The sequence below is a fragment of the Buteo buteo genome, chromosome Z (genome assembly GCF_964188355.1).
Source record: "Buteo buteo chromosome Z, bButBut1.hap1.1, whole genome shotgun sequence".
Taxonomy (NCBI): domain Eukaryota; kingdom Metazoa; phylum Chordata; class Aves; order Accipitriformes; family Accipitridae; genus Buteo; species Buteo buteo.
Window position 1 is genome coordinate 24,531,146 of NC_134204.1, and position 27,077 is coordinate 24,558,222.

General features: G+C 38.1%; 1 protein-coding gene across 1 annotated transcript in view; it reads left to right on the forward strand.

Annotated features, from left to right (window-relative positions):
• Positions 1-27,077, forward strand: part of MAST4 (microtubule associated serine/threonine kinase family member 4) — a 310,167-nt gene that overhangs the window by 62,982 nt on the left and 220,108 nt on the right. Inside the window, exons 2-3 of the mRNA XM_075021547.1 lie at positions 3,172-3,325; positions 18,994-19,115. Coding sequence (XP_074877648.1) covers positions 3,172-3,325; positions 18,994-19,115 — 276 coding nt within the window. The remainder of the gene's footprint in view (positions 1-3,171; positions 3,326-18,993; positions 19,116-27,077) is intronic.

Consider the following 27,077-nt stretch of genomic DNA (forward strand, 5'->3'; position numbering starts at 1 on the left):
TTAAAGGGTATGTCCTTGTTTATTCTTCTCGGTCTACTACAACAGCAGTTACAATATACAGACTCCTTTCAAATACACACTGTATGTTCTGTAGATCTTATTTTGCCCTTTAGAAGCAAAAGCAAGCCTTTGGATAGCTTCGAGAGATGCTTTGTTGATATATGTGTAATTGTTTCCATAAAGCAGGAGTTGGCCATCAATATGAAAGTGTTACATCTTTTATTTCCATTTTGTTTCTTTGTAGTGCTAGACCGTATGTCTTTTGGTATAGTTGCTTCAGGTGATGAGGCACTATTCCACTGTAGATCCAGCTGAAAACCAGCTGACAGATCTGTGTAAATGTTGTCTACTATATTAAATTTGACTGTTGTGTATTAAAAAGAACTTCTGCTCCCAAGAAACACTTGGTGAAACCTAATATTGCTGTGATATTTTGGACCTTAATTTGTCATATGCAAGAATGCTTATTTTTGTTATGGCCGTGTAATAGAATCACGTTCTCCTTCAACAGAATCTGAATTTCACCCTGTTGTGCTTAAAAATGGAAAACTTCAGAAACTGCGTTTCATTCCTGTGTTTCTCATGTCAGAGGATTGCATATGCACTTTCAAATTGAGGACATCATGTTGAAAAGTGTTGGTGGGAAGGATGTCTCCCCTCTTTCCCCTCCCTTTTTTTCTTCCCCAGTCCTGTTCCCAGGAACCTCAACATGTAGGATCATGGGCATAGCCAGTTCATGTGGGGTTAAAATTACTTCTCCTGGCTGGTAGCTTCTGTCCCAGTGGCTAAGACGAAGTCCCTGGCTGTGCAGGGTCTCCTGCATTTCTGTGCAAGTCCTTGAAGAAGTTTCTATTGTTGAGAACTTGCGTGCCCAAAGTTGGTGCTGGGATTGTATCAAACAGAAATTTTAGTTGTGGTAGTCACTTAGCAGCAAGGAGGTACCTTTGCAAGAGAATGCTGGCAGGGCATTGCTGTTAAAATGATGAGCTAATGGGGGTTGATATTTAAACTGTCTTAGATTTCAAACATTATACTTTTCTGAAGCTGCCAGTTTGGACAGTGGAAAAGCATCTTAAATATGAATTGAGGACCTGGATTATACTGTGCTGCTCTGTACTATAGCCCCATCTTAAAGTTTCTTCTGAAACCCTGAAAATGTGGAAAAGGAGCACAGCTTAATTGGACATAATGACTGTTGTAATTAGGCTGCTTGTTGTGGAATGCACAAGTCTGTTCACTGTGGGAGTGAGTGAGCCATGAAGGTTGTATACCTGCTTATAAGGGGAAAATGTGGTAGGGTGGAAGATGCTAATTCTGTTGGGTAGTCTTAAGTGCTAATGTGCATTTGCTGATGATTTTTTTTTTCTTTTTTTTCTTTTTGCTGTTTATAAAGTTTTGATGAACCTCATGCCAGGAAAAAGATTTAAAATGTGGTTGATTGCTTTGAGATGTGAACCTGTTTTAAGAAAGTGCATGAATTTTTGCCAATAACTCACCTAAAGCCTTGATCTGATCATGCTGTTGTTAGATGCTTGGAGGCATTCAGAGTGCGGCATTGAGCAATGGTTGCTGTCCATCAGTCAGTGAGCAGTCAGAGTATTTGCTTATAGACTTAAGTGAAAGAGTCTCAAAATAATGTTCTTAGAAGCCAGCTGTTGTCAGTCATTACCTTTTTAAGTTATTTTTAAATTCACCTTGTGAGGTATCTTAGCACTTGGAAATAAAAATATGTGACACACCTGTGTTTGTGAAAGATAAATGGTAACAGTGGTCAATTAAATATTCTTTGTGACCCCAAAACCTCCTAATTTAGGAAATTGCTGAAGGCATGGGCTCTGAGTTCATCAGTTACTTCAGTCTGTCATGAACATAAATGAGTGTTAATATGTTGAAGAAGCAGATTCAGAAACCACTGTGTTTCTTGATGAACTGTATGTCTGTAAACACTTCCAATAAGCTGCAGATTTGATTAAAAACCCCAAAACCCAAACCACTAACTAACCTGAAATACTAAATACAAAAGAAACTCTAAATGTGGGATTCAGAATGCTTTGTGGGACATACAGTGCTTTGTGGGACATACAGTACTTCGCTGTGGGACTAACTGTAAGCAAAAATGGGCTTCACTGTGCATCTTCATCAGTGACTATGGTGACCTTGACTCCTTCCTTTCAGTGGAAGGAGAGGATGAAGCAGTCAGGTATGCAGGTGATATGTAGATTATTGGCTGATAAGTCTCAGTACATGAACTGTAAAAATCTGAAAGACTTTGTGCTTGGCTTCCTTAAAATTCTGGTAAGAATCAGGGTTTAAATGTTATAGAAAAACATTTGAGTGGTTTGCAAAATAGTGACACCATGTGACTGCACCAGGAAGGATGGTGTAAAGGGGAAGGATGCTTGTAAAACTCTTTCTACTTTGCTTACTCGCATCCGTGCTCTTTCTTCCTTTGCCTGTATTTGCTTACTTGCTTTTTGTTTTGTTTTAATTTAATCAACTACTGAGACATTAAATGCATCGTCAAAACCAGAGGGCTAAAATGTTGAGTAGGAATGATAAAAGGAATAGAATTTGAAGAATGGGGCTCTGCATTTACACTTATTTCAAAGTCAGTGTAAATGAACGCCTGTTTTATAAACAGGATAATTTAATTATTTTTTTTTCTTCCCACTGGTCTGTCCGTGTTTCCATACACTGCGCAGTGGATTGCATTTTGATAGTACAGTGCCATCTAGTGACTGCTCACATGGAGCTGGGGAGAAATTGCCAAGGAAAATTGGTGGCAAGAGCAGATCTCATTGGTTGCAAGGTCAGATGGTTCACAACTGCAAAAAGGCTGCTTTATGGAAGGTCGAGTAAGCTGAAGTCAGATCCCTTGTACCTTGAGATGGGACCACTGCAAAAATTGCTCCTTGTGTGAGAGTGTGGTTGGAGGTGGTGTGAGCTATATAAAAGGAGGATGGCTTTCTTACACAGCCAGCCACAAAGCTGGCACTTGAAAAATTTTCAGTTTCAGTTCGCAATTTAATTACCTTCACATCTTTGTAAACACTTTTATTTTTCCCAAATGCTGTCATAATATTTAGGTAAAAGTAACTTAGATATTTTTCAGTGAAATTAAGCATTTAAACAGTATATTTACATATTTTTTTTTTCTCTGTTTCTTTGCAGCTTGATCACATATTGTCCCCCCCACCTATGCCTTTTCGAAAATCCAGCAGTCCTGAAGTCTCTTCTGGCCCTGGAAAGTCTTCTAAATTTAAGAGGCAGCTGAGTGAAGATGGGAGACAGCTCAGAAGAGGAAGCCTTGGAGGAGCTCTGACTGGTGAGTTTGGGGTGCATGTAACATCACCTGGAGGTTTAGCAGCTGTGGAGCTCATAGCACCTTGAGCCCTGGTGTTTGCCTTGTGACTGAACTCTTTGGGGGAGGTGTGAGCTCCACCTGGAGTTTCCATAAGGTCTCTTCCACAGGGGTTCCCTGGTTGTCAGTGGGGTGAGCTCATGTTTGAGGCTCTGCCCCCATGGGGTGCTGATAAATTGCCAAGCACAGCCTGAAAATGACCCATTTCTTGAAATCTTCAGGTATGTGTCATTTATCTTGCTGACTTAGTTTGGTGCTTTAAGGGTTGAGATGTGCTAACATGCATTCATCTGTGGGATCACATACATCTTGTTTCCCCAAGGAGCTAAAGTGCACAGATGGTCCCTTTAGACTTGATTTCATTAAAGAAAAAGCAATATGGCCTCATTTATCTGGTGGAGTCTTTGCAGGGGAGGAGGGCCGTTACCAGCTAGCTGCTGGCTGTGGACCGCAGCTTCTTAGTGGAGCCGTGCAGAGGTCGCAGGATGCTTGAGAAGGGCTCGAGTCCTCCCTGCCGTGATAGTGTCTGTGGAAGATGTCAGATGCTGAAATTGTGATTGTATTCTGGGAGCTGTATGACTGCAGTGCTCAATGAAGAGCAGTTGTTTGAGTGTGGAGTAAAATCAATATGAAAGCATTGGAACAGGTTAACTGGCACTTTGTGTATTTCAAGAAGGGAATTTTTAAATTCACTAGAATTTGGCAATTAAATATATTCCTGAAGTTCACAATTTCTAACAGTTTGAAGAATTTCTTATGAGGAACAGGATATCGAGTACTTGGTGAGGGGGACAATAGATTTCAGTGAATTTAGTGGAAGGGATAAATTTGAGACTCAATATCTTGGTTTATCTGTTCAAGTGATGTTGATTGATATCAAAATCAAGTATTTGCTTTTCTCACTTCCTTCCCACCCCTTTAGCTGTCCTTATGCTGGAAGAAGCCCCAAGAAGCTATTGCAATACTTCTTTTTGTAATCAGTAGCTCAGAATCACCTGCAACACTTCTAATGAGTGACAAATAATTTTTTTTTTTTACCTGAGTAACTTAAAAAATTAAACTGTCTCATACTTTATGTGAAGGAAGGATAGATACTGCTACAGGAACTTCTTGTGTTATATCAGCACATAATCGTTGCTGTGATTTTTAGTGTCACTAGGGTAAGATGTGCTGTTTCCCTTGCAACTTCTTTTTTATGAAGAGTTGTATTATGAGGATATCAGAAACAATGTGAGAGTATTTGTCATCTGTATGGGCTTTCATGAAAGATAAGTACTTACAGCAGTCTGAAGTGTCAATTTTGCTAACCATACCGGTGAACTATCTGGCTTCTCTGGAATGTTACTACTATAAAAACTTGAAGTGTTAGACCAAACTAGTGTTTTACTGAAACTAAAAACTGCCAGCACACTACTTATTATTTCAGCAGGACTTGGTGTGGGTTTTTAATTTTGTTTTTGTTTAACTTTCAGGTAGGGTGGTGGCCTTTAAAAACTGAACTTTCCCGTATATGCCCTCCAGATAAAGAGGGAGAAAGCAGCTTAATCAAAAACAAATGAAACAAATGTGCTCTGCTGCTATAGTCTCTGGTCTTTATCTCTATTCTTGAATTATTGCTTGAGGTCTTTCTAAAGGGAAGTTGATATGCTTTTTGTCTGCTTGCAATGTGTTGTGCAGGGCTTCATGTCAGGATTTGGGAATATAGTGTGCAACGATGTTAAACTGCTTTATTACTAATGCACTTTAAATGAACCTGAATACCCTAAGGCTTTGGTATCTTAAAATAGTTTAAATATCTTAAGAGCTTTCATGATACTGATTAAATTAATCAAAGTCATTCTGATGACAGAAGGTTCTTAATATTCTTTTGGGATTTTTTTTTATATTGATTTTAAAGAAACCACTGCAGATAGACAACTATTTTCTAGAATTATTTAAAATGCTCAGTAATCTGAACTTATTAATTTCAGTGTTACCTTGGGCTTGTATTTACCTACCTTTTTTTACATACTTAAGGTTTTTGGTTTTTTTGTTTGTTTGTTTTTGTTTGTTTTTTTATGTTTCTTTAATGCTTATCATTGGCTCAGTGTTCTGGCTTGAAACTACAAGAATCACAATATCACTTAAAAAAATAAAAAAAAGGCAGGGGGAATGAGAAGGCCTTCCATTAAAATGAGTGAGCTGACATGTCCTTAGTTTGGGTTTACATCTATGCTCACACATCCCCTCCCTAATTTCTATTTGAGTCTTAATGTTTCTGCAAAGATACTCATGGTCCATAAGGGGGAAAAAATATTTGGAGACCTGTCATTTGGAAAAGTACTTGATTTTTAATATCACTTTACACTGATTACTGTCTTCTTTTATTCTTACTTTTGTGGCTTTTGATACTTTTTAACTTAAGTGCTAGTTTAACAGTGGGTATCAGTCCATTGTAAAATAGTTCAGAAAAGTATTTTTAAAATTGTTTAAGGTACAGTCTCTACCTCTGTTGTTCAAAAATGTTACCTTTAACTCCTAGAAATACATTAAGTGGGAGTAAGTAAAGCAAGAGAGAAGACTCCTAGCTTATGAATTTGCAGAGTATTCCTATGCTGATGCTTGTTGCTCACTCTAAATGTTAGAAAATAAGTGAATTGTGCTTTGTGTGTTACTTTGATTTTCCCTTTGGTGTTAAAAACACAGTATCATTGAGCCATAGAGCATAAGTAGTATTAACAATAAAAACAAAAATAAAAATTTAATTTGTTTATATAAAACAGGATAGTTCAAATCCTGCAAGGCTGAATACTAATAGAGGTAAAGAGATAGGGTTTTTATCTCTGGGAATAGATCGCAAATAAATTAGTTTATTGGGCTTTACAAGAGGGAATAATGTTATGCATGACATACGAGAAGAAATAAAATCTATATTGTTGCAATATATTGAATGAGACTTATAAAACCTGAAGGATTACAGTTACTGAGAACCTACTACTCTAAATTGGCTGGAGTGAATTACAAAACTCTTTATATAGGAATGTGAGAAAAATTGAGAATGATGTACAGAGTCTTTCCAGTGGGAAATCAACACAAGGGAGAGGAGGCTTGGAAACTTGGAGAGGTGGGGTAGACACTGAACTTACATTCTACACAGCTTCAGGGAAACTGGAACTCAGATTTATTTATTTTTTTTTCCTTGAATTGCCCAGTTTTAAGCAACCTGGCAACCACACGTTTTCAGTGACAAGCAAAGAATGCTCTTCAGAGTTGGAGAAAATTAAATCAGTGTTTTTGAGAATAAACCTACTATGGCTTCCTGTTGAAAATTCCTAGGGAACCACTGATAGTAAATAAAATTTGGCCAAGAAAAGAAATGAATACTGCTTCCTGGAGACACCATGCTATTATATTTTTGGAAAAGTCACTTCAGTCTAATTGTTGCGACAGTATTGCTTTCCTTAATCCTCATCCCCAAGGAGGGAGAGGAGGAAGACTTCTGGAGAAAGTGAGACTGAATTTGAAATGAAAAGACTGTATTGGATGTGACCTTCTATTAGTGTAGCAGATCTACTTTAATAATTCTTGGTGTGAAGTGCTAGCAGTACTGCTTAATAGAAAGAAAGGATGAAAAATAATATTTTGTAATGAGGGTTGCTAAACATAAGCATTCGTGAGAGAAAACAACTTCAGAGTAAAAGTATTTGGAAGTAATTTATGACCAGTTCCTCTTTTAACTTAAAATGTGCTTCCAAAGGATTATAAAGTTTTGGGTAGCAAAAACACTTATAAAATAATCAGTATTTGCCTTTCTCCTCTTCTGCTGCTTCTGCATCATAACCCCTCTCCTGCTCCATCTTCCCCCTTTCCTGCATGCACACAGTCCGGTAACAGCACTTGCAACATCCTTTACCTGGGAAGTAAGCTGGAGCTTTAAAAGTTCTGCTTGTGCCACAGGTGGTATAAAACCACAATCCTTGCGCAGTTTGGTCAACTGCGGAATAAGCCCTGTCACAAAGCTGAGCTGTAGCTACTCGTTTAATAGCCCTAGGTCAAACACAGAGGGGAAAAAGATCATTGTTGTAGAAGGGTGCTGGTGCCCTCGGCGTGCAGGGATGTTGGAGGAGCACTGGACAGTCTGAGAGCAAAGCATGATCAGGTGAGGTCAGCTCTGTTCTTGGGACAATAGACTTCTGTGCGTACACCTGTATTTAAATGCCTCTCGCCCTAGCCTTACATTCCCTTCTTAAGGATTCCTAACTGTGCACAGACTGGGCCTTTAAACAGGAGAAAAGATGTTTAATTAAAAAGCTGCTTTTCTGTGGTGGCTGGTTTTCTTCATCTCCACAAACTTCAGAGGGCTGACTACAGTCAGAGGGTTTTTGGCTTAAATTGTCTACAGATTTTAGTTTTCTGTGTTCAGAGATGCTTAAATAGAATTCATGGCAGAAAGTAATATGAAAGGCTGAGAAATTAAATGAGCTTTTACTATGGAGGGGGTTAACCTAGCAAATCACTTGGACAAGCAAACTGAATTGGCCTTGCTTTCACGTCCCATTGCTGCTCTTCCATTTGCACCGTGATGTGCGGTATAGCTCTGTTGGGTCTCCTCAGCTGCTCTGGTGCAGCATTTGGAGATTGCTATCTCCCTTTCTACTTCTGAAAGGTGTAAGAGCATATTGCTGGGAAGAGTTTGTATTTTGCAAAGTGCTGCGGCTAGCTTGTTTGTCTCTACTGTACTGATAAGCTCCACAGCTAGATATAAAGAAAAAAACCCACTCTTTGTTACCTATAGTTTGAAGTTCTTATCTTGCCTCCTGTTATCTCATCAATAACTGCCTGGAAACAGACTTCCTGCTGGGCTAATTGTCTCTAATTGTGGTAGGGCTGTTATCTTGCTAACCTTAAATTGATTTTATACAAATATTGGTGACATGACACCTACAGATTTAATTTTATAGAATCTTTAATCCAAAGATCCTAAAGCACTTCACATTAATGAAATTACCTCATGATCTAGTAAAGAGTTAAAAACTGAGAAGTCTTGGGATGTATATATTTTTTCTTCTCTAATATTCCTGCTTTGATCAGCTTTCCACCTCTGAGTTGATCAGTCATCCAGATATGCTTAGCAATTATTGCTATTCCCATGTAACTAATCTGTGGTTGATTTGAAATGAATTTGGAGATTCTCAGGCTGGTTTTTGCATCAGAGATTCATCACTCTACTAACACTAATTAGCAGAAAGATCAACAGCTTTATGGGCCATGAAGAACAAGCTGTTCTCTTATCCATGGGTTGGCATGTGCTGGCAGGACTTGGAAGGGGAGGTTTTCCCTGTTCATGCAGGGGAGCAGTTGGCAGTGGTAGAAATCCAGAGTTTTCACAAACATGCTGTAGAATTTTTTTCCATTAATATTGTTGAAAATGCAGATTAGCTCATTAGGCCTTACAGTGTCAAATACTTGATAAAACTTGATGGATGGGGAAAGTTGGGCATAAAATCATGTGACTTGTACCTAGAAACCTCTTTGGAAATGGTATCTTCTCATTCTGTACAAATGCTTATCATAACTATGATGCAATTATTTTAGTGGCAACATTTTTAAAAGCTAATTTTTATTAATGATGGCCGATTGGTGTAGATATTTCCCTATTTCCTCTGTGCAATATCAGTATTGTTTACTGCCTACAAGTTACGGGACTAATTCATTATGCGTGCGCCACTCCATAAAAAGCCCTGTGACTTCATAGCTGTCTCTGGGGATACAGTTTGGTGGGGTCTGTTGGCCTGTCTCCAGCTCTGGAAGCTGGGGATGTGGGGGAAGAATGGCTACCAGTGCTGAAGCTCTATCAGATGTGCCATTTTGTAGGAAATTTTACTTTCTACATTTTCCTCCCCTTGCATATCGGAGCAGAAGTGTGTTTCAGAATTGCTTTCATCTCTGTGATGCATGACAGGACTGGATGTACTCAGAAAGTCTTTTCAGCCGCAGCGGCCTGAGGGCTCTCCTGGACAGCAGCAGAGGAGGGTCGCAGCCCAGCACTGGTGCTAAAACCACTTGGTTCCTGGGTACAAAAGGTGGGAAGGTTCAACTGCCAGGTGTGCTGATGACAGGCACGTGCTTCATTCAGTAGCGCTGCCTGCTCAGAGGATGTCCAGGAGTCTTATCACTGCCTTACTCAAAGGATTCCTTAAAGCACCGTACCATGTGTTAAATTTCTTCTAGAATTAGTAGAAAGAGATAGAAGCAAGCTATTCTATACTTACGACCTGAGAAAATGTTTTTTTAAAACATGCAGTATAAAGCTGTCTCCTACAGACAAAGTAAATATATTCTGCTATGAAATATGCATTTTTAAATGGTTCTTGGTGCACTGGTGGTTGAGATGACATTGGGTTATATTTGTCATTGTCAGTTACCTTCATTATTTGAAGCTTCAATCAACCTGCGTAGTTGAGTTGATTTTTACTTCCCTGTGCGCCTAGCAAGATAATTTCCATATACTTTGACATGTCTGGAGTCTGCATCATGTAATAGTCTGAGATGAGAACAGAAGATACTGTATTCCTGTCTCATTATTTTGCCTTTAACTCCTCGATTGCTGCTTAATCATGCTTGTATCATCAGAACATGAGAAGCTGATTGTTGTTGAGATCAAAGCAAACTGTAGCAGTAGAGAGCCTAATTAGCAGGTGCATTTGCAAGTTGCCTGTTTTGAAGGGTGGAGAAGTAGAGTTTAACCCTCCTTGGGATGCTTGTAAAAGCAGCTTGAAAGTTGCTAAGAGTCATTTGTCATAGTGGAAAAATAAAATGCGGAGGAAAGGAATATTCATATTACTTTTCTGAAGTTTGAGTTGTAGCTCCTTAAGAAATACCTCAAGAGCTGTTGAATTAGTTGGCTTAAGTATGCTTAGCAGTGCAACTGTAGAAGCAAACATGAAAGAACTTGCCTGGACTTGGTTAAATGCTTGGGTTTAGCTAGCTGATAACGTACATCTGAGCTCTGTGAGGCTGTAGTCCTATTGTTGCTAGTACTTGAGCTCGTTAGTGCAAAACTGTCTCTGCAGTGTATTTATAAATAAATAATAATTGCACATCAAGACTGCATTGTCTGTACTCCTAGAGGCTTAAGTCTTCCTTCTTCACCCATGGACTCTCTCGAGTGGATGTTGTGAAGCCAATGGTCTGACCATGTGTGGAGGCAAATTGTACCTGGTTGCTCCAAGATGGATACTTTAACTTAAGTTGAATGTACAGCTTGAGAAATGTTTTAGATGAGGGAAAAGCACTTTCTATGCTTAATCCTTACAGTGAAGGTTGAAGGCTTGAATGGAAAAGTTTATAGGTATTTTCCAGTTAAAATAGGGGCAGGCTTTTCTATTAGGAAACTTCACGTTTTGAAAAAATGACTGTAAGTATATAGTTACAAGTAATTTCTTTAATTATGTGGCTTAGCAATGTACATGTGAAACAAAAATAGGGGTCATAGTAGAGACTGTAGAGAAAGTAGCATGTTGATACATCATGCTTGTCATTTGTAATACAGTCACTGGGCATTTTCTTCATAGTGCAATGCAAAACGTTTGTTTTGTATCTTATCATCATTTCTATGAAGTAGGTAGCAAAAAACCAAATGTTGACATGGTAGAGAGTTGGGAGCCAAGAATATAGGCAGCCAGGCTGAAGGAGCTGTTCACATGGTGGTTGAACTGAGCAACGGTGAATTTTCTCAAGTTCTTAAAATTAGAGCATGTGTATTCTAGGTACAACTTGCTTGCAAGTCTGCCGGTATTTAAAGTTGCAGATAAGAGCTATCTCTGAGCTCTTGGTGTGCAGGATTCTTATTTTAGCAAAATTGACTGTATATCAGAAGGAGCAACAACTGTCTCATCATCGCTGAGATGTAGTCCAATTTTAGTGTGCTTTTGGTAGCATCATGCATTCAGCCTGAACCTAAAATTCCTGTTTTTTCTCCTACTATCAGATTTTCAGAACTGGACCTTCAAATTTTTCTAGAACAGGTGTAAACTGGAAAAAAGGGTGAAAGGGAAGCAGGAATATCTGTGTATTAGGGTTGTGTTGTAGAACGGACCGGCAGTCTGTAAGTTTTGGAGCTACATGTTAGAAGTATGGGAAAAAGGCTCTATTTGTTAGTAAGATAAAGAAAAGGAAGCAGCAGAATGTGCCCATCTCTTAGCTCACTGATAAGATATCTCTAACTAATTATTTTGAGTTGTATTTCAGTAGAATTTGGAGGTGGGGAAGTAGAGTTGTAAATGATAATTTCAGGCTGTAGGGTTTTTTTATCATATAGATATCAGTGTCACTGGTTGGCTAACACTGCTATTGCGGTAGACATTTTTGGTATGGAAGACTTACAAAACAAAACCAAACCCCCAAACCCGAACAAACCCCAAACCAAAAAAGTCCATCCAAACAAAATCCCAAACCCAAACACTGCCCTCACCCCCAAATCTAAATAAAACTAGAGAGATTTGTTGGTGATCCCAAATGCCTTTCAAATGTTTTGTTGCTGTCACAGCACTTCAGTAACAGATTGCAAATCATCAAAATAGAAATGTAAATTCAGTGAGTATCTGTTAGCAGAGGAACTTTGAGTAATTTCCAGATGAGCAAAATTCTGTATTGTCTTTTAAGTGTCTTTCAATGACAGAAATTTGTTCAAAGCATGGAAATTATATTTCTTTCTGGGAGGAAAGGTAACTGTATGTGACAACTTATTCTTGGTAATAATGGACTTATAAACAGTCTTGATTCTGAATCCCTTTGTAGTTAATGGAGGCTTGATTTTTATTTTTTTTAATATATATTTTGGACACAGATCTAAACCTGCATCCTACTACTTTCTGGTCCAAAACTGGATGTGTCATTTTCCTTTCATAATGATGAAATTTTAAGATGGATCTATTGCTTTTTTTTAAGATCATAATCTCACCCCAAAATTTTGCCTTTGTTGGGCCGCATTTTTCGTGCATGACCAGATACCACTTTTTCATTTAATTTTAGAAAGTGAAACCAAGATAGAGCATTTTAAGGAGATTTTGTAGTGCATCAAAAAGTGAAAAATCTATAATGAGTGTATAAGGGTTTCTTACAAGGGCTTCTGGTACAGTAACAGAAGAAATTATAGTTGAGTTGGTTGTAATTGTAAGCTTGACTGAATAATGTTATGTTTAGTGGACAGATTGGTTGAAAGAAAAATTTCATCTCTTGCATCAGACTGGGATATTGGCATTGTCTATTAACTTCAACCACATGCAGCTGAGTAATATGCAAAATGTGCTAATTTTCTTAAATTGTGGGCAATAAGTGAGACATGAATAAAATAGTAACTCTTTTTTGCCTGCTGGTAGTCATTTGAAATTTGGGTAAAGTTTGTCAATGCAGCTACAGTAAAATAAGGCAAAATATTGAAAAGTTTCCTAATGATGGCTTTAAATCCATCCACTATTCTACTTTCCAATTACTGCTAATGGGAATTATAGGCTTTAATTCCCCCCTACACTGATACGAGAATAGACGCTAAAATTTACAGTGTCCACATGATTTACTACAGCTGGGCTGTCTGCAACAGTTAAATTTGAAGCAATAAAGCAGAGTGCCCTAACCTGATGGGAAAATACTAATGTGGGAGGCTGTTAGCCTTTCACCTGGCAGGTTTCTGAAGCTGTAGTGAGGCTTCACATATCTGTGGGATTGAAAGTGATGGTATGTTGCCTCCAGCTTTGGTTTCCACTTCCCACTGCTCCCACTGCTCAGGCCGTTTGTGCGTGGCCCTAGCTGCTCTGTGATGTGCTGGGGCTGCCACTGCTGCTGGGGAGCCGAAGTTGGCAGGGAGGTGGCTTCAGTCTTTCCTCCATTTGCAGAGAGACCTGTCAATGAACTGTTCTGTCTGTTTTTTGGGAGAAAAGCATAAGGAGTAGGAAGAGAGAGAAGTACCCAACTGTGTTTTCTTTCAGTGCTTTTCTATGACCCAGAGCGATCTGCAGTAGGGTGCAGTTTTGTCTGCCACCATGGCTTGTTCCTGTTCCCCTAAGGTAGCTCACACTCATAAGGCTCCCCAAAGAGAGGTGTGGAGTGAGCAACCCACTTGAAACTGTGCTTGGTGAATCTGTCTTGACCACAGAAGTCAGTTCTTGAGATAAGATATTTTTTTCCTTCAAAGTAGTAAGGGACAAGAATCTACCTTTCTGAGTTGTTTTTTAAATAATCTGCACTTCTGTCATAAATATGTATAATTGACTTATCAAAACAATTAAGTGAAATAAGTATTTCTTGGCCCTTGCCTTAAAGATGTCAGGATGGCAAGAGGCTATTTTGAAGGCTGCTATTTCACAGGAGCTAAGATGAACACATTGATGTTTCAGTTCAGTCTGTAGTACACTGTAATCATATGCACAACTGCCACTTTGGACTAATTGTGTCCATAGCAAAGTACATACCTGTCTTCCATTTACAGTTGTGTAATGGAGAACTGCTTTTAATATTTTCATTTAAAAATATCTCCATCAAAAACTTTCAAGATGCTTCCTCTGTTTTAGCTTTACATTTTGACTAATTGCAAAACAGACTTTACAAGCAGTGCAATCTACACTGTCCTAAGTACTTTTGTAAAGGCAGAAACTTACTTGGATGCCAAAAGGTTTCCTCTATCATATGCAGTTGTTAAAACGTGAGATTGCTGAAGATTTGAGACAAGTAATTTCTAAATTATAACTGAAAATGAAAGATTTATAGACACCATATTTGACCTCACTTTGTAATTCTCAGCCATGCCATTGGGATATGGATTTGAGAGGGAGAAAGGAAGAAGAGCAATGCTTTAGCAGTAGGAAAGATTTTTCTAACTGGAATAAAGCAAAGTCCACATTCTGTGACTGATCTTTGAGGAAGTGTATGTGTTTTTTTAGTCTCTTGTGGCCTTACACAGTAAGGCACACAAGTATGCACACACAGGATGCAATAGAAGTAAGAAGTAACAAAGATTCTGTTTGGACTTTCTACAAATACCCATTATAAAGGAAGCTAGAGATATGAGAGGCAAGTTCAAAGGGAAAATGACACTGAACTCCTGATGTCCAGCAACGATTATGTAATGCCATTAAACAATGCTAAGTTATTACCATTATGTAATCAACTTAAGTCAACTTTAATTGAAATGTGTTTTAAAAAATGTGCTGGACTAACGAGGATTGCATTCAGATGAGGGAAGAGGTGCCATTGGTTACAAACAGTGTGGTGACTTTAGGCTGTCTTCATGGTTTCAGGCACAGGAGGGGTAGCAGAGATGCCAGCAAAGCCTCCGCAGAAGGCAATGGGAGGAAGTCAAAGGCCATCTTGGGACTGAATGGGACAGCTGTAGGGGACCTATATCAGTAGATGACTCATCTCTATCATCAGAACACCACCAAAATGTCCAATTAAGATGGAAGGGATGAGGTGGAGTTGAGGTGAAGTCTTCCTCTCTGTCCCCAACAAGTCAGTTCACTCAAAAAGGAAAGTAGCTGCTTGGAGCATTAAACTTGAAGACAGAAATGAATGCAGTGTGAAAATCAATAATGCATTTCAGCTCAAGTTTTATGTGTAATGCTGCTATTTAAATATCTTAACAGCGAGGGAAAGTGTGGATATGTGTAAATTCAAAGGGTTTTTAAAGAAAATGTAAAAGGGGAAAATGCATACAATTATTAATGAAACTGTAGCAGGAAGAAATGTAGTACTACTATAGTGGCAAGAAAAAGGAGGAGAGGGTAGTCTGAGGGGATTATTGAATTATTTTTTTAAATGGAGGAATCCAGAGAGAGTTGCTGACTTAACTCATTGTGGGCAGGGACTGTTCTGTTGTGTGGTGGTTTAACACAGTGGCACCCTAATGCCTCAAAGAACGTGGAATGAGTTTTGGAAGAAATTTTTTTCTATAAGAAATGTTGATGTTCCATTTGCTTTTGGAAATGTAAAAGCCTCATTGCATTCCTGTAAAGTATGTCCAACTTTTCTTGTTTTAATAAGCATAGTATTGAAAGTACAGTTGTTATTTTCTGGATATTTTGTTGCAGTTGGCATTCTTGTTGGTAACTACTAATCTCCTGGTAGTATCTCTCTGTATAAAGGTTAGTGCTATTCACAGACGACATTCTCTGTTACCATCTTTTTGCATAAGCCATGGCTATTTTTGCTTCTATAGAAAGCATATTTATTATATGCCATTTCTTTGTTTACAAGCATATATGGATGTGTTATGAAAAGAAGAACCAGAATTCTAGGCAGTCTGCTGTGCTTTGCCATGTTTACAGTATGTTGTAAAATCTGTGGTGCCCTCAAGTCTCCTGTTTGGGTTAAGGATGGGAGGAGAGATCATTCCAGCCATCACACATGCTCATGATTTCACTGGCAATTATGATAGTGTCAAATGCCTAATTAGCTGCTCCACAGGCCCTCCAATGTTATTTTAAATATTTCTAGAGGTTAATCATGCAAGAGAAATAATGGAGTATTAAGTGAATTCTTACAGTGCAGACACTGGCCCTGATGCTGAGTTAATCTACTCTGCTTTCTTGTCAGTCAGGCAAAATCTTACAGTTGAAGGAAGGGCTTAGTACAAGATTTTGTTGTCATAAAGAGTAGGATTGCCTCTCCTCTAGCCTCTGTACCAAAATATCATAGACTTTCTTTCAGATGTTTGAGCAAGATAAAAACAGTAAAATACAGATGCCTGTAATAGACAAAGAAAAAAGGTAGCTATTAGAGATGTTCTGTGTTAGCATAGCCCTGCACATGGTAAGGTACAGAGTGCTCTACTCTGCTGCGTCACTGACATGAATAGGAGTCACAGTATTAGCTGTCCATGTTTTTGGGTCTGGCTCCCATCTGAAACAAAAAGTAAGCATAAGCATTAATAATAGCACTTATTTCTCATATGCCTTTCTCCTGCTAGACTTCATTGACTTGTTATTTAAACGTTTTTGGCTTGGGATTCAAACCTAAACAAAACTAGACTAATTTGTGGACAAAATACAAATGATTGCTTTCCATTTTTTTTCTTGGGAAGCTCAGTGGAATTCATCTGAAATGAAAATTTGTGCAGTCTGGGAAAGGCCTAGTGTCTGACAATGGATTTTGAGACTAGTTTCAAACCCCTACTAGGAAGTGCATTGGTTAACCAGAGTGTGATGCTCTTCCCCAGTTTTAGAAACAAGCTTTATTAAAACAGATCTATTTCTTGCTTGCATTCTTCTTTGCTCTGAAGATCAGAGGAAAGCTATTGCTTTCCAAGTATTGATTCCTATGATGATAAAATGCATTAGGAGTATGCTACAGTGATCAAGTTGCAAGTTGTTTAATGTAATTTTCCTGATGGCTTCTAGAGTAGGTTAATACAGAGTTTCTAAGGGGGATTTGTGTAATGTATGCCTACTTAACAAAATAGGTGTTGCCAAAGCATTTTACTGGTGTTACATCAGTGATATGATGTCTTGTTTGGAGCTGTCTTGACTTGGCTGGAATTTTAGGAGCCTTCTTGCAGAGTTTCATTACAGTGTTTGTAGTCTGCATTCTAGCCTGGAGACATGTTTCTAGTCGGGGGAACCAGCACTAGGAAATGCCTGGTTTCACCCTAAGAACCTCATCTTTCCATTGACTATCAGGAGCTGAGTCAAAAAGAAAGTAAAGAAAATGCTTAGACCTCTTTTGATGTGGAAAGCATTAAAGAAATAGAACATACCTGTTTAAATGCAAGGTATGTATAACTTAGTTTTTTCCACTCACTTTTTAATTATCTTTTTCCTACCTAGATGAGAAGGAATTAACCTTTTGAGGTGATAGATAAAAGTTGTAACTGACTGCATATGTCACTGGTATATTCCAGGATTGACATCAATGGAATATCAAAGGTGTGGACGTTGCAATCAATGCCTTGAGCTTTTTATGGCATCCTTTCTGTTGAGGGTGGTGAAAGCCTATGTAAAAAGGTAACCAGAATTTGATAGAAACAGGCAGGGAGAGCAGATGGGAAATTAATTCAGTTTTTCCAGTTCTGGAAAATTGTTATCCTGGATAATTGGGCAAGAATCCACAGCTTTGTTGTACATTTTTCTTCTAGTCTCAGGCAAGCTGTTAGCAAATTGGGTGAAAAATGTCTATGGGTTCTGCTTTACCAGTGTAACAAAGAACAATAGCACATTTTGAAGACTAATTGGGAAGCATTAAAAAGACTATCCTGTGCTGCTGCTTGGGAGCTTTCTAGCTCCAAAGACAGTTTCCAGAGACCTCAGCAACTGTCTGTGGATCTGCTGTTAAAAATAAGGTTATGAAACTGGGGCCTTTGATTTTCTGGCAAACCTGTGCCCACCTACCAGGGTGCAAATCCTGTGTCAGTGGTCATGTACATACCCACTCCATAGTTCTCTGAGGTGACGAGATTAATGAGGTGGGGATTAGTAATTTCAGGAAACAAATGTTTAGGACGTGAGGTTTGGAAGATGCTTTTTACTTGAGCTGCTCAATGAAAATCTTGCATTGTGTTTTTGAACCTAGATTTGATTTTAAAAAACAACTTTTGAATTGTGGCTTTGCATCAGCTTATTGGTCTTCTAAGAAAAGTCAGTTGTTTTATTAGTGTGATTGTCTCACTTTTGCATGGTTTTCAGAGATAACTAAGAACTTAAGGTGGATGTATGTGCTAAGACCAGTATATAGCCTCTTGTCCTGTTTCTTGACAGTGGCTAAAAGTAAGCAAAAAGGAACAGTATCATTACATGCTTGTCCTCTTACTATAATTCCCTGAGTATTCTCCCTGCTGCTGGTTTGCCACTCAGGGTCTTCCTGAGCCAGCGATGCTTTCTGCCTAATTAGTACCTGTGGGGAGACCAAGTGTCAGTGCTTTGATTGGGGGTCTGACCTTCGTTTGCACTGGGCCAGAGCTTGCCTGGCCACAGCAAAATGACACTGCTGGGCGGTGAGCAGAGCAACCACCAAGGAGGGGTATATCAACTGCTCCGTGAGAGCCTGATGTGAGCACTCCTGAGGAATGGCTGGCCTGCGCCCCAGTGATCTCCTCTTACTTGTGATGCTGGGTACGAATACTTTCTTGGAGATTGAGTGATACCTATTAGATAGATTATAAGGAATTTTGGAACAGAAGCAGAATAGTCTCCACTCGCAGGGTGGTGTAATTTTTATCCACATAGTAAGTGCCTTATACCAATAAATCTCACTTTGTACCTCGGAACCTTATTCCTTCAAGGTGTAGATAGCAGCGTATTTTTATTTTTATTTTTATTTTTTGCTAGCCTTCAGAATTTAGATTTCTTTGGTTTAGACCCACCATTCTGGATGTTTGCATCTGTCGTTGCATTAATTGTGTTTCTAGGTAGGAAAAAGGTACAGTTGTGACAACATGGCAAAAATGAATTTGCCTAAGAGAAGTGTAGCTTGTGGAATGGTGACGTGAAGGGCTAGCAAGTGAATAGCAGGAATTCTGTTCTGATGGAATCCCCTCTGGTCAGGCCTATAGTAAAGAATCAAATGTTTTAGAATGGTAAGAGTGTTATCTTATAGTAAACTCTGTCCATTGCATTGCCTCATCTGCAACATCTAATATCTTACTGCACTTTTTCTTAACTTGACAGGCAAGTATCTGCTTCCCAGTGCAACTGGACAGCAGCTATGGCAACCTGCAGAAACCTCTAATCTTGTTCGCATGCGCTACCAAGCACTTGGGCAGTCAGCACCTTCACTTACTGCTAGTTTGGTGAGTAATTTTTTTCAAAGCTAGGAGCGTACAGAAAAAATCTATTGCAACTCTATATCTGTTGGTGGGGGGATGGGGATCAAACTATTTCCACATCAACCTTTCATCATTAGGCTGCATTTTTAAAGCACCTAATGCATTCATTCCTTCATACAACTTTACTTAATATGTTGAGTGCAGCTGAATAATGTTTATGGTAGCAGTAACTCTGAATTGGGCTACTGGATTTTGCATAAACTCTGAGCTGAATGTTGCATTAATATAGCTGTTTGCATTTAAATGGTTTCTTTCCCCCCACCCAAAAAAAAACCCCAAACCAAAAGGCATGCTTTTTAAGACAGCAATAGAAAGTTACTGTCCTTTCTTGTGAGCATTCTTTTTTGTTAGTGTCTTTGTTTCCACTTTCTACAGGACTCTGTCCTTGGGAGAACATGGGTGTATGAAGCATGAGCTTAAGTCTTTTGGATAAAGTGATAAGGAAAGAGAAAGGGGAAGAGATGCCTCATACACTTGAGCTTTCAGCTTTTTGTTTTCAAGCATCCATTATGCTGCTTTGTGCTTCTGTATATTAAGATCTTAAGAAGTGTTGAAATTTAATGCAGGACCCCACATACCAGCCTATACTTTTCTTCAAAGAATTACTTTAATGAATATATTTCATGTTGTATAAAAAAGCAGAAAAGCTTTATTAATGTTTCCCCCTTCCCCTTCTGCCTTCTGGCTGGTTATTAAAACTTTGCTGATCCATGTCTACTTTCTAGGGGAAACTTGCTTTTGTTTTTACACAATGTTCAGGTTAAAGGAGGCTATGATCAGACAATGCTGAACAGATAACACCATGCCAGTTTTTCATGTTGTATTGGTATGTAGATGGCTGGCTTCTCCATGAATCTATCTGAAATAGTATTTCACTTCAAGTGCAAAATTCTGTACTTAAAAATGTAATCGTTATTTCTGCTTAGTGGTGGTGTTAATTGTTTGTGGCTCTTTGGGGCAGATGTGGTTTATTGGACTCTACACTTACTACAAACACTTGATTCTTTTGGTAGTTCTGTGCTTTGAGCCCTAATGTTTTCCAGGGAACTAAGTATCAACCTGTGTAATTTTATTTTCTAGTTTGTTAGGAGAAACATAGCTTACTGTGAGGGAAGTATTTGGATAATGTATAGTTGAGATTTAAAGGAAAGTAGACGTGATTTAAATTGATTTCTGACCACTCATCAAAACTGTATATTTTTTTCCTTCTTTTCTGTAATGGGGGCTTAAAAATGCATTTATTCTAATTATCTAAATTAACTAAATTTAAAAAGTACTGTGTTGCTATTCGATTCTCTGTTTCTGTTTGCACAAGTATTAAGTGTCATGCTACTAGCAACATTATGCTTTGGTTTTGGTGTAATGCTTAAACTATAGGAAGAGGAAGATTCAGGAGCATTTTGACAAAAAGCATTTTAAATGGTCATAAAACAATATGCTAATGAAAAATTCAGTGAGCCATGCTTCCTTAAGGGCCTTTCACTCATCACTTGTCGAGTTTCATGGCATATTTGTCTGCCACAGACTTCTTCCTTCCTGTCTCTCCACATCTTTTATCTGTGCCTGACTGCAGCTTCTTTCATGCTGGTGCAAAAGCAGGCGAGAGCCTTCTACGCAGGTCAGAGCAGATTGTGCTTGGGGTGGAGATGCAGGTGCCTCAGAATTATATATTTCTTAGCTGGAACTGCTGATCAGACTTGCCTCCTAAGGAGGTGAATGTTACATTGTCACATAGGCAGAGCTCTTCTCAAGCCTCCTTTTGATAATACTTTGCTGTTAGACTTCTGAAAGACTCTGGGCTTTGCTTAATAGGAGCTGTATGTTAGGGGTCACTCCCCATCCTCCCCCTTTTTTTGGTCTTGGTTCTGTGCTTTGACAGAGTTGAGTTTGGGAGGCCTATTGTTATCTTGTAGTAATGGGAGCTTTTAACTATATCTAGGAAAGAGTTTGATCTTATGTAGAAGAGATTGTATAAAGAATTTCCATATAGCTGTTGACGGTCTGAGTTGAAGTGATTTTAAATGTAATGTCTCACTCATCTGGAAAATTATTAGTCCACTATGAGTTCCTCTACTAGGACTGATCATTCTCGCTGGGTTGATACCCAGCTGATGTGGACCTGACTGTGATCATTGATTACGTGCCAGTATAGACAAGAATGACAAGTGAACAGCTCAAAGATACATACTAGTGTTTAGTGGAATTGCAAATGGGGTATGAAAGACTTACTTTTCCCTTTTTCTGTCAATAATTTGTAAAAACTTCCGTAGATTACTTACTGTGTCACAGATGTAAATTCTTTCTGTGGAAAATTATAGAGTGAGTTATGGAATATTGATTAAAAATGGGCTGCAGGTGTTGCTTTAGATTGAGTTCAATAGCTATGCATGATTCACTCCTGTAATATAGAGAGTTGGACTATAAATTAAAAATAGAGTTTCTGTATAGAACCATTTAAGTAGGTAAAAATGTGTATGAGGAAGGCTGATTTCAGGTGAAGGGGCAGCGTATTGGATTTGTTGGGGGCTTTTGATTCAGAGGTAGCTAAGTGATAGTCTTGTTACTTTTCTACTTCTGACAGGAGCACGTTGAGCTGTCCAGAACAGACAGATTCTGTGGTGGTCACACAGACAATGGGAGTCTGGAGAGTATTAATGTGGACTTAGAAACATTAAGAATATAATACAGAATGTCTTCAACACTAAATAGAAAGGTGAAGCTGAGGTGTGGAGCAGTTCTGCTTTAGGATTTTCTTGAAGGTCATGTGTTGGTCTGGTCAGTCTCTTCCTCTGCATCGTCAGTGGAGAGCAATACATGCTCCTGGAAGACAATTTGGAGTGTGCGTCTCAGTGCTGATTTTTGCAGAAGTGTAGGGAAACTGCAGTAGAGCTAGCTTATTGGACTCTCCTTGCTCTATAGGCTGACAGTCATCTTGCCTGATGTCAGGCATTTATTTCAGGGTAGTATGAATCAGCCACTGAAAGTGCTTCTTTTCTGCTGAAGTGATTTGGCAGTTAACTTGGAGTTGCTGCCTCATTCAGCATCCAAAGCTTGGGAGTAATTCTCTTATTCTCTCCTAGCCCCGCTGCCACTCCACAAGTGTTTACAAATACCATTACTAGTTACTGTTTTGTCTTGTCCATTTGTATTACTGCTAGTAGAATTTTTGGAAAATAGTTCAAAATAAACTGAAATAAAGCCATTTTTGTTAGTATTTCATTGTTATAAGCTGATGTGCTTAAAATTATGATAATGAGTCTGAAAATGTCTGAGCAATTACTTACTATTTATTGGCAGAAAGATACTTTGTCTCTCAGTGGCATGGATTGAATGAGGTTCCTGATTTTAACTTTTTCTGGATAGCTGCTTAGATAAAAACAGTAGAAACTTGAACATAAGGTGCCTTTATGATACATGATGGTAAATGTGTAGATGAAAGAAATTTGTCCAAATTAATTGGCTAAAACTTATGTAGATTTGCTTTTTCTTCACCACGGATTAATACCAAACTCCTGTTCTGTTTTTTTGTTTGTGATTTTTAATAAAAAAGTAATCTCCTACTTTAAGGAGCATGAAGTCTTTCATTTTGTTTATCTGTTTTATATAATTTAAAGAAACACAGCAAAGACTTCTCACAGTCCAGAGACCTTTTTAAGACTGCATATTTCATGACTACTGAATGGTAACTTGCTCTTTGAAATACCCCCATAATAAAAATACACTGTAAACAAGATCCTCAAATGAAACATGTACGTTGTAATACACTTGGCTTTTAAATTCAGTCAAGACTGATTGTGTAACTTCAGTTTTATGGCAAGTACCGAGCATAGGTTGGCTGTTCCTTTCTGTTGTGGAAGATTGGACACTGATGGTATGAAGTAAAGCAAACTCTGAAAGACATGTTGTTTCTTCTTGGAAACTTGTAAGATGTCAGTGAAATGACTAAATTTTTACTTGGCTTAATAATGGAACATCTTTGACTACTACTGAATAGTATCTAGTAATGTATCAAAACTGGAAAAAGGGTAAAACTGGCCTTTATGAATGGCTTGTACCCTTCCTAGTAAGCAGCGAAGGCATGTTTTGTCTAGGTATGACATAGAAGCATTTGCTACTTTTTAGCATACTCTTCAACTCTTTAGTTTTTTCAAGATTTATCTCTTGATTCCCCCCCAACTTTCTTCTCCTCACCAACTGCCAAAATATTGTTGCCTTCCTCAAAACAATGGAAGATTGAATTTGTAAGCATCTGTACTTTGATATGCTTGCGTTTTATTGCCACTTTATCAGTGTTAATTTGTAAGAATGGTCTTATGGAAGCTGGAGGGTGGTAATTATATAAAGTGCTGTTTTATAAGATGGATTGCTGAAAGGAAACAAAATAAGAAATGTTCAGTGTCTAGGAAAAGCAGTTTTACTTCAGAAAGGGCTTTGCCTCCTCCTTTCTTTTAAATAGTATAATATTGAAAATGAGTAAGTGTGTCTTTGTTAAATATGCCATTAACTTCAGCTAAATTGACATAATGTTGACAGTTATTATGAGAACTGTTTCAAAACTAATTATGCTAATTAGAATGTAACTACTAGTAATTGCATGTATTCAAACAGCACACCAACACCCTTTGTGTGTTTTATTCCCCAGATGCAAGACAGCCATTTGTTGCCTGAGAAGCTACAAAATTATAGCTTAGATAATAAATGATTGCAAACAAATAAAACACATTCTTTAGAAACACTAATTGGTTAGATAAGTGAATGACAGTATCAATTGTTCTTGGGCAAACAACATAATTTAAAAAAAGGCCTTTATTTAAATGTTTTATTTTAGAATTATAGGGATTTTTTCAAATCATTAATTGCCTGTATTCAGTTTTATCTAATGAGTATCAGGCATAGCTGAATTTATTTTTCAATAAACTTACTAGAGAGCAAGAGTCTGAAACTTGGGTTGCTTTACATTTTAGCTCTTTCTGTCCAGGAATTTAGGTCTTCGATGCCTAAGTTTGTTGGCTGTGTCCATGAGCAGCTGTTTAATAATCTGTAAATTAATGAGCATGTACAAGGATGGCACTTGTGAGAAACACAAAGAAGATACAATAGAAATTGCCTAAATACCTAATCTTGGGCCTGTCTCTCAAATCTCCCCCAAATAGTTAGCTACATTTCAGAAATACTGAGTCTGAACTGAGGAGATTATTTGAATGCTAAGCCATTGTAAAAATTTGAATGCCACGTTCTTGTTTGATTTAAAATCAGTTCAATATCCAAGACTAATAGCTGAGAATCTTTTTAAAATGTAAAGTATTTGTTCCTATGAAATGCTACAGTTGCCAAGTAATGGTAGCAGGTTTTCCATGCTTTGATTGCTTCTAGCTTTTAAGACTAGAGAGTTGTTCTCCCTTATGTATTTTATTTCAGTAACTCCTTATCCATGAATATGTATTTGCATTCACATTTCTTTGTCTGTATTTGCCTTCTAACAAATTCTTAATTGCAGTTTTAATTAAGTAGTTAGTTCTAATTTAGTAGTAGAGGGAGGGAAATGAACATCCATCTTCATAAGCACTCTTTTATACTTGTACACAGCAAAAGGCTGGAGTAGACCCGGTCTAGAGCCATGAAACTGTTACATTTTCTGACAAACTGATGCAAGACGTTGATGACTGACTGCTCTGTTTCACAATATAGATATATCTCTATTTGTCTATATCATTGTTTTTAAAATAGTCACTGCACATTTGGATTGAAGACACATTTGTAGATTCAATTGCTTGACAGAGTTCCAGATGTTTGACTCCTTTCCTAAATTGTCTGATTAAAATTAATGGTTTTATTAATTTTGATGCTTTTTCTTGCTCATTCTGGGTGGACGAAATACGGAAGTGGAGATGGCCAGGGTTAACTCTTCTCCCATAGAGAGCTTTCGATTTCTCGGAATTGAGAACACATCTCATGCTGCAGAGTATCATTAGTTAAAGAATAATCAGAAAAGTAGGTAAAAAAATAATCTCTCATAGAAGACTGACTTAGGTTAAAAAGTCTTGCAAGCTTATCCAACTTATCTTCCAAACACACCCACTTTGTGGTGAAGTAGGTCTCCTCGCATCAGCTTCAGTTAGCTTCTAGCTGACAAGATGTGTTTGAGCATATTCTGGAACTGAAAGATGTTACTCTAAGTACTTTGCACAGTTTGTTAGAACTGAACGTAGGTATAATCCTCTTCTGTATCCTATTAATGGTACAAAACCAGTAGAGATCAAATGTGTGTAGGAGCTAGCAACACATCCCTATTTTGCACATCAACACCATGCTCCTATTTTCCAGGCATCCCATATAATGATCTTCCTCCCTCATGAGACACTTTCCCCAAACAGAGGAGAGGCTTACTAGGACCGGTTTCTACTTCTAGATAATGAAGAAGCTAGGGCTGTTAAAATTACCTTACTTAGCCTGTGCTGTCAGCTGAGCATGCCTTATTCTTTTAGGTTTTAATTTGGTCTGCAGAACCTGCACAGTTGAGATCAATAAGCTAGGTTAAATGTAGTGCTTCATCCCTAGAACTGAAGTTTCTGATGGTATGTTAGTGACTGAATAAGGGCTTATTCTGCTTGTCTGCTGTGATATTTGAGTTCTCTGTGTGTGTGTGGTGGTAGTGATGGTTATCTTGAAATGTCATCTAGAATTATGTTGCCAATATTCCTTAAAAAGCAAAAAGTGGAAAAAGTGGAAAGTGTTACAAAAGTGAGACCATGAACTTTCATGTTCCTAAAATTACCCACATGAGAAACAAGGGAGTAATGGTGGTTTGGCAATGAACTATACAACCAGAAGAAATTGTTGTGTAATCATTTATAGTGTTTAAAGTTTAGATGCCTTTCTGGGAATACAACCTTTCTCAGCTTGTTGTTGGACTTTGCTTAGAGGATAACTGAATAAAATGTTATAATCTGTGATTAACAAGGGATAAGACTCAGGAATATAGATGGGCTTTTCTGGCCTTAGATCAAAAGCTTCTGCAATCCCTTAAAGGATTTATAGGGGTGGAAATGGGAGGGGGATAAAGAGGGTGAAAAGGACATGGAGAGCAAGAAGTGAAGAGACTGGAAAAATGTCTGGCACAGGGAGGGATTTAGGAAAATTTAGCTATAATGCTGGCTCCTGGACCCCATCACAAAAAGCAGGAGAAAACTGACTACTGTGATTTCATTGTCTAGTCAGTTAACGTGTTAATTCAAACACTGATTCATCTGTAGTTTTTAACATTTAATGAGAAAATATTTAATAAGAAGTTGCAAGGAAGTTCTCCTTTGCTTGAGGAGTGTGTGTTGATGTACAAATCTGCTGCTGATGGTCTGATTTCTACTCTTGGAAGTCTATGATAAAATTTTAAACTAATGTCACTCAGCTCTGACTTTAAAATAGATGAGATAAAATAGCCATGGGGGAATATCATTATAAGTGTAGGAAAATCGTTGTCTACACTTCTTCTGTCTACATTCACTATCTGAAGGCGTAGTAAGACGTGTTGATAACCTCAAAGTGAGTGCTCCCTGTGTTGCCTAGGTGGGTAGCAGTATGTTAGAGTGTCACTTGGAGTTCTTACGGGGCAGTTACAACCTCTCTGACTGTTCTTAGCAGTCTTAGGAATTTGGTACCTATGCATAATTAGGTTGATTAATTAAAAAAAAAAAATGCTGTAGAGGATAAGATCCTGCTCCACTGATCTGAATTTTAATAGTGAAACTATATATTGTCAAGAAACTTAATCTTGAGCATTGTAGAAGTATTCTTCCTGATGCAGCTTAAGAGTAATTATCACTGTAGAAAACTTGATTTCTGCTGTGGCAGTTTTAATCAACAGAAATGCAAATACTGAAACTCTTTGAACTTCCTAGTGAAGTATGGCCTAAAATAGTGGACTTTGCT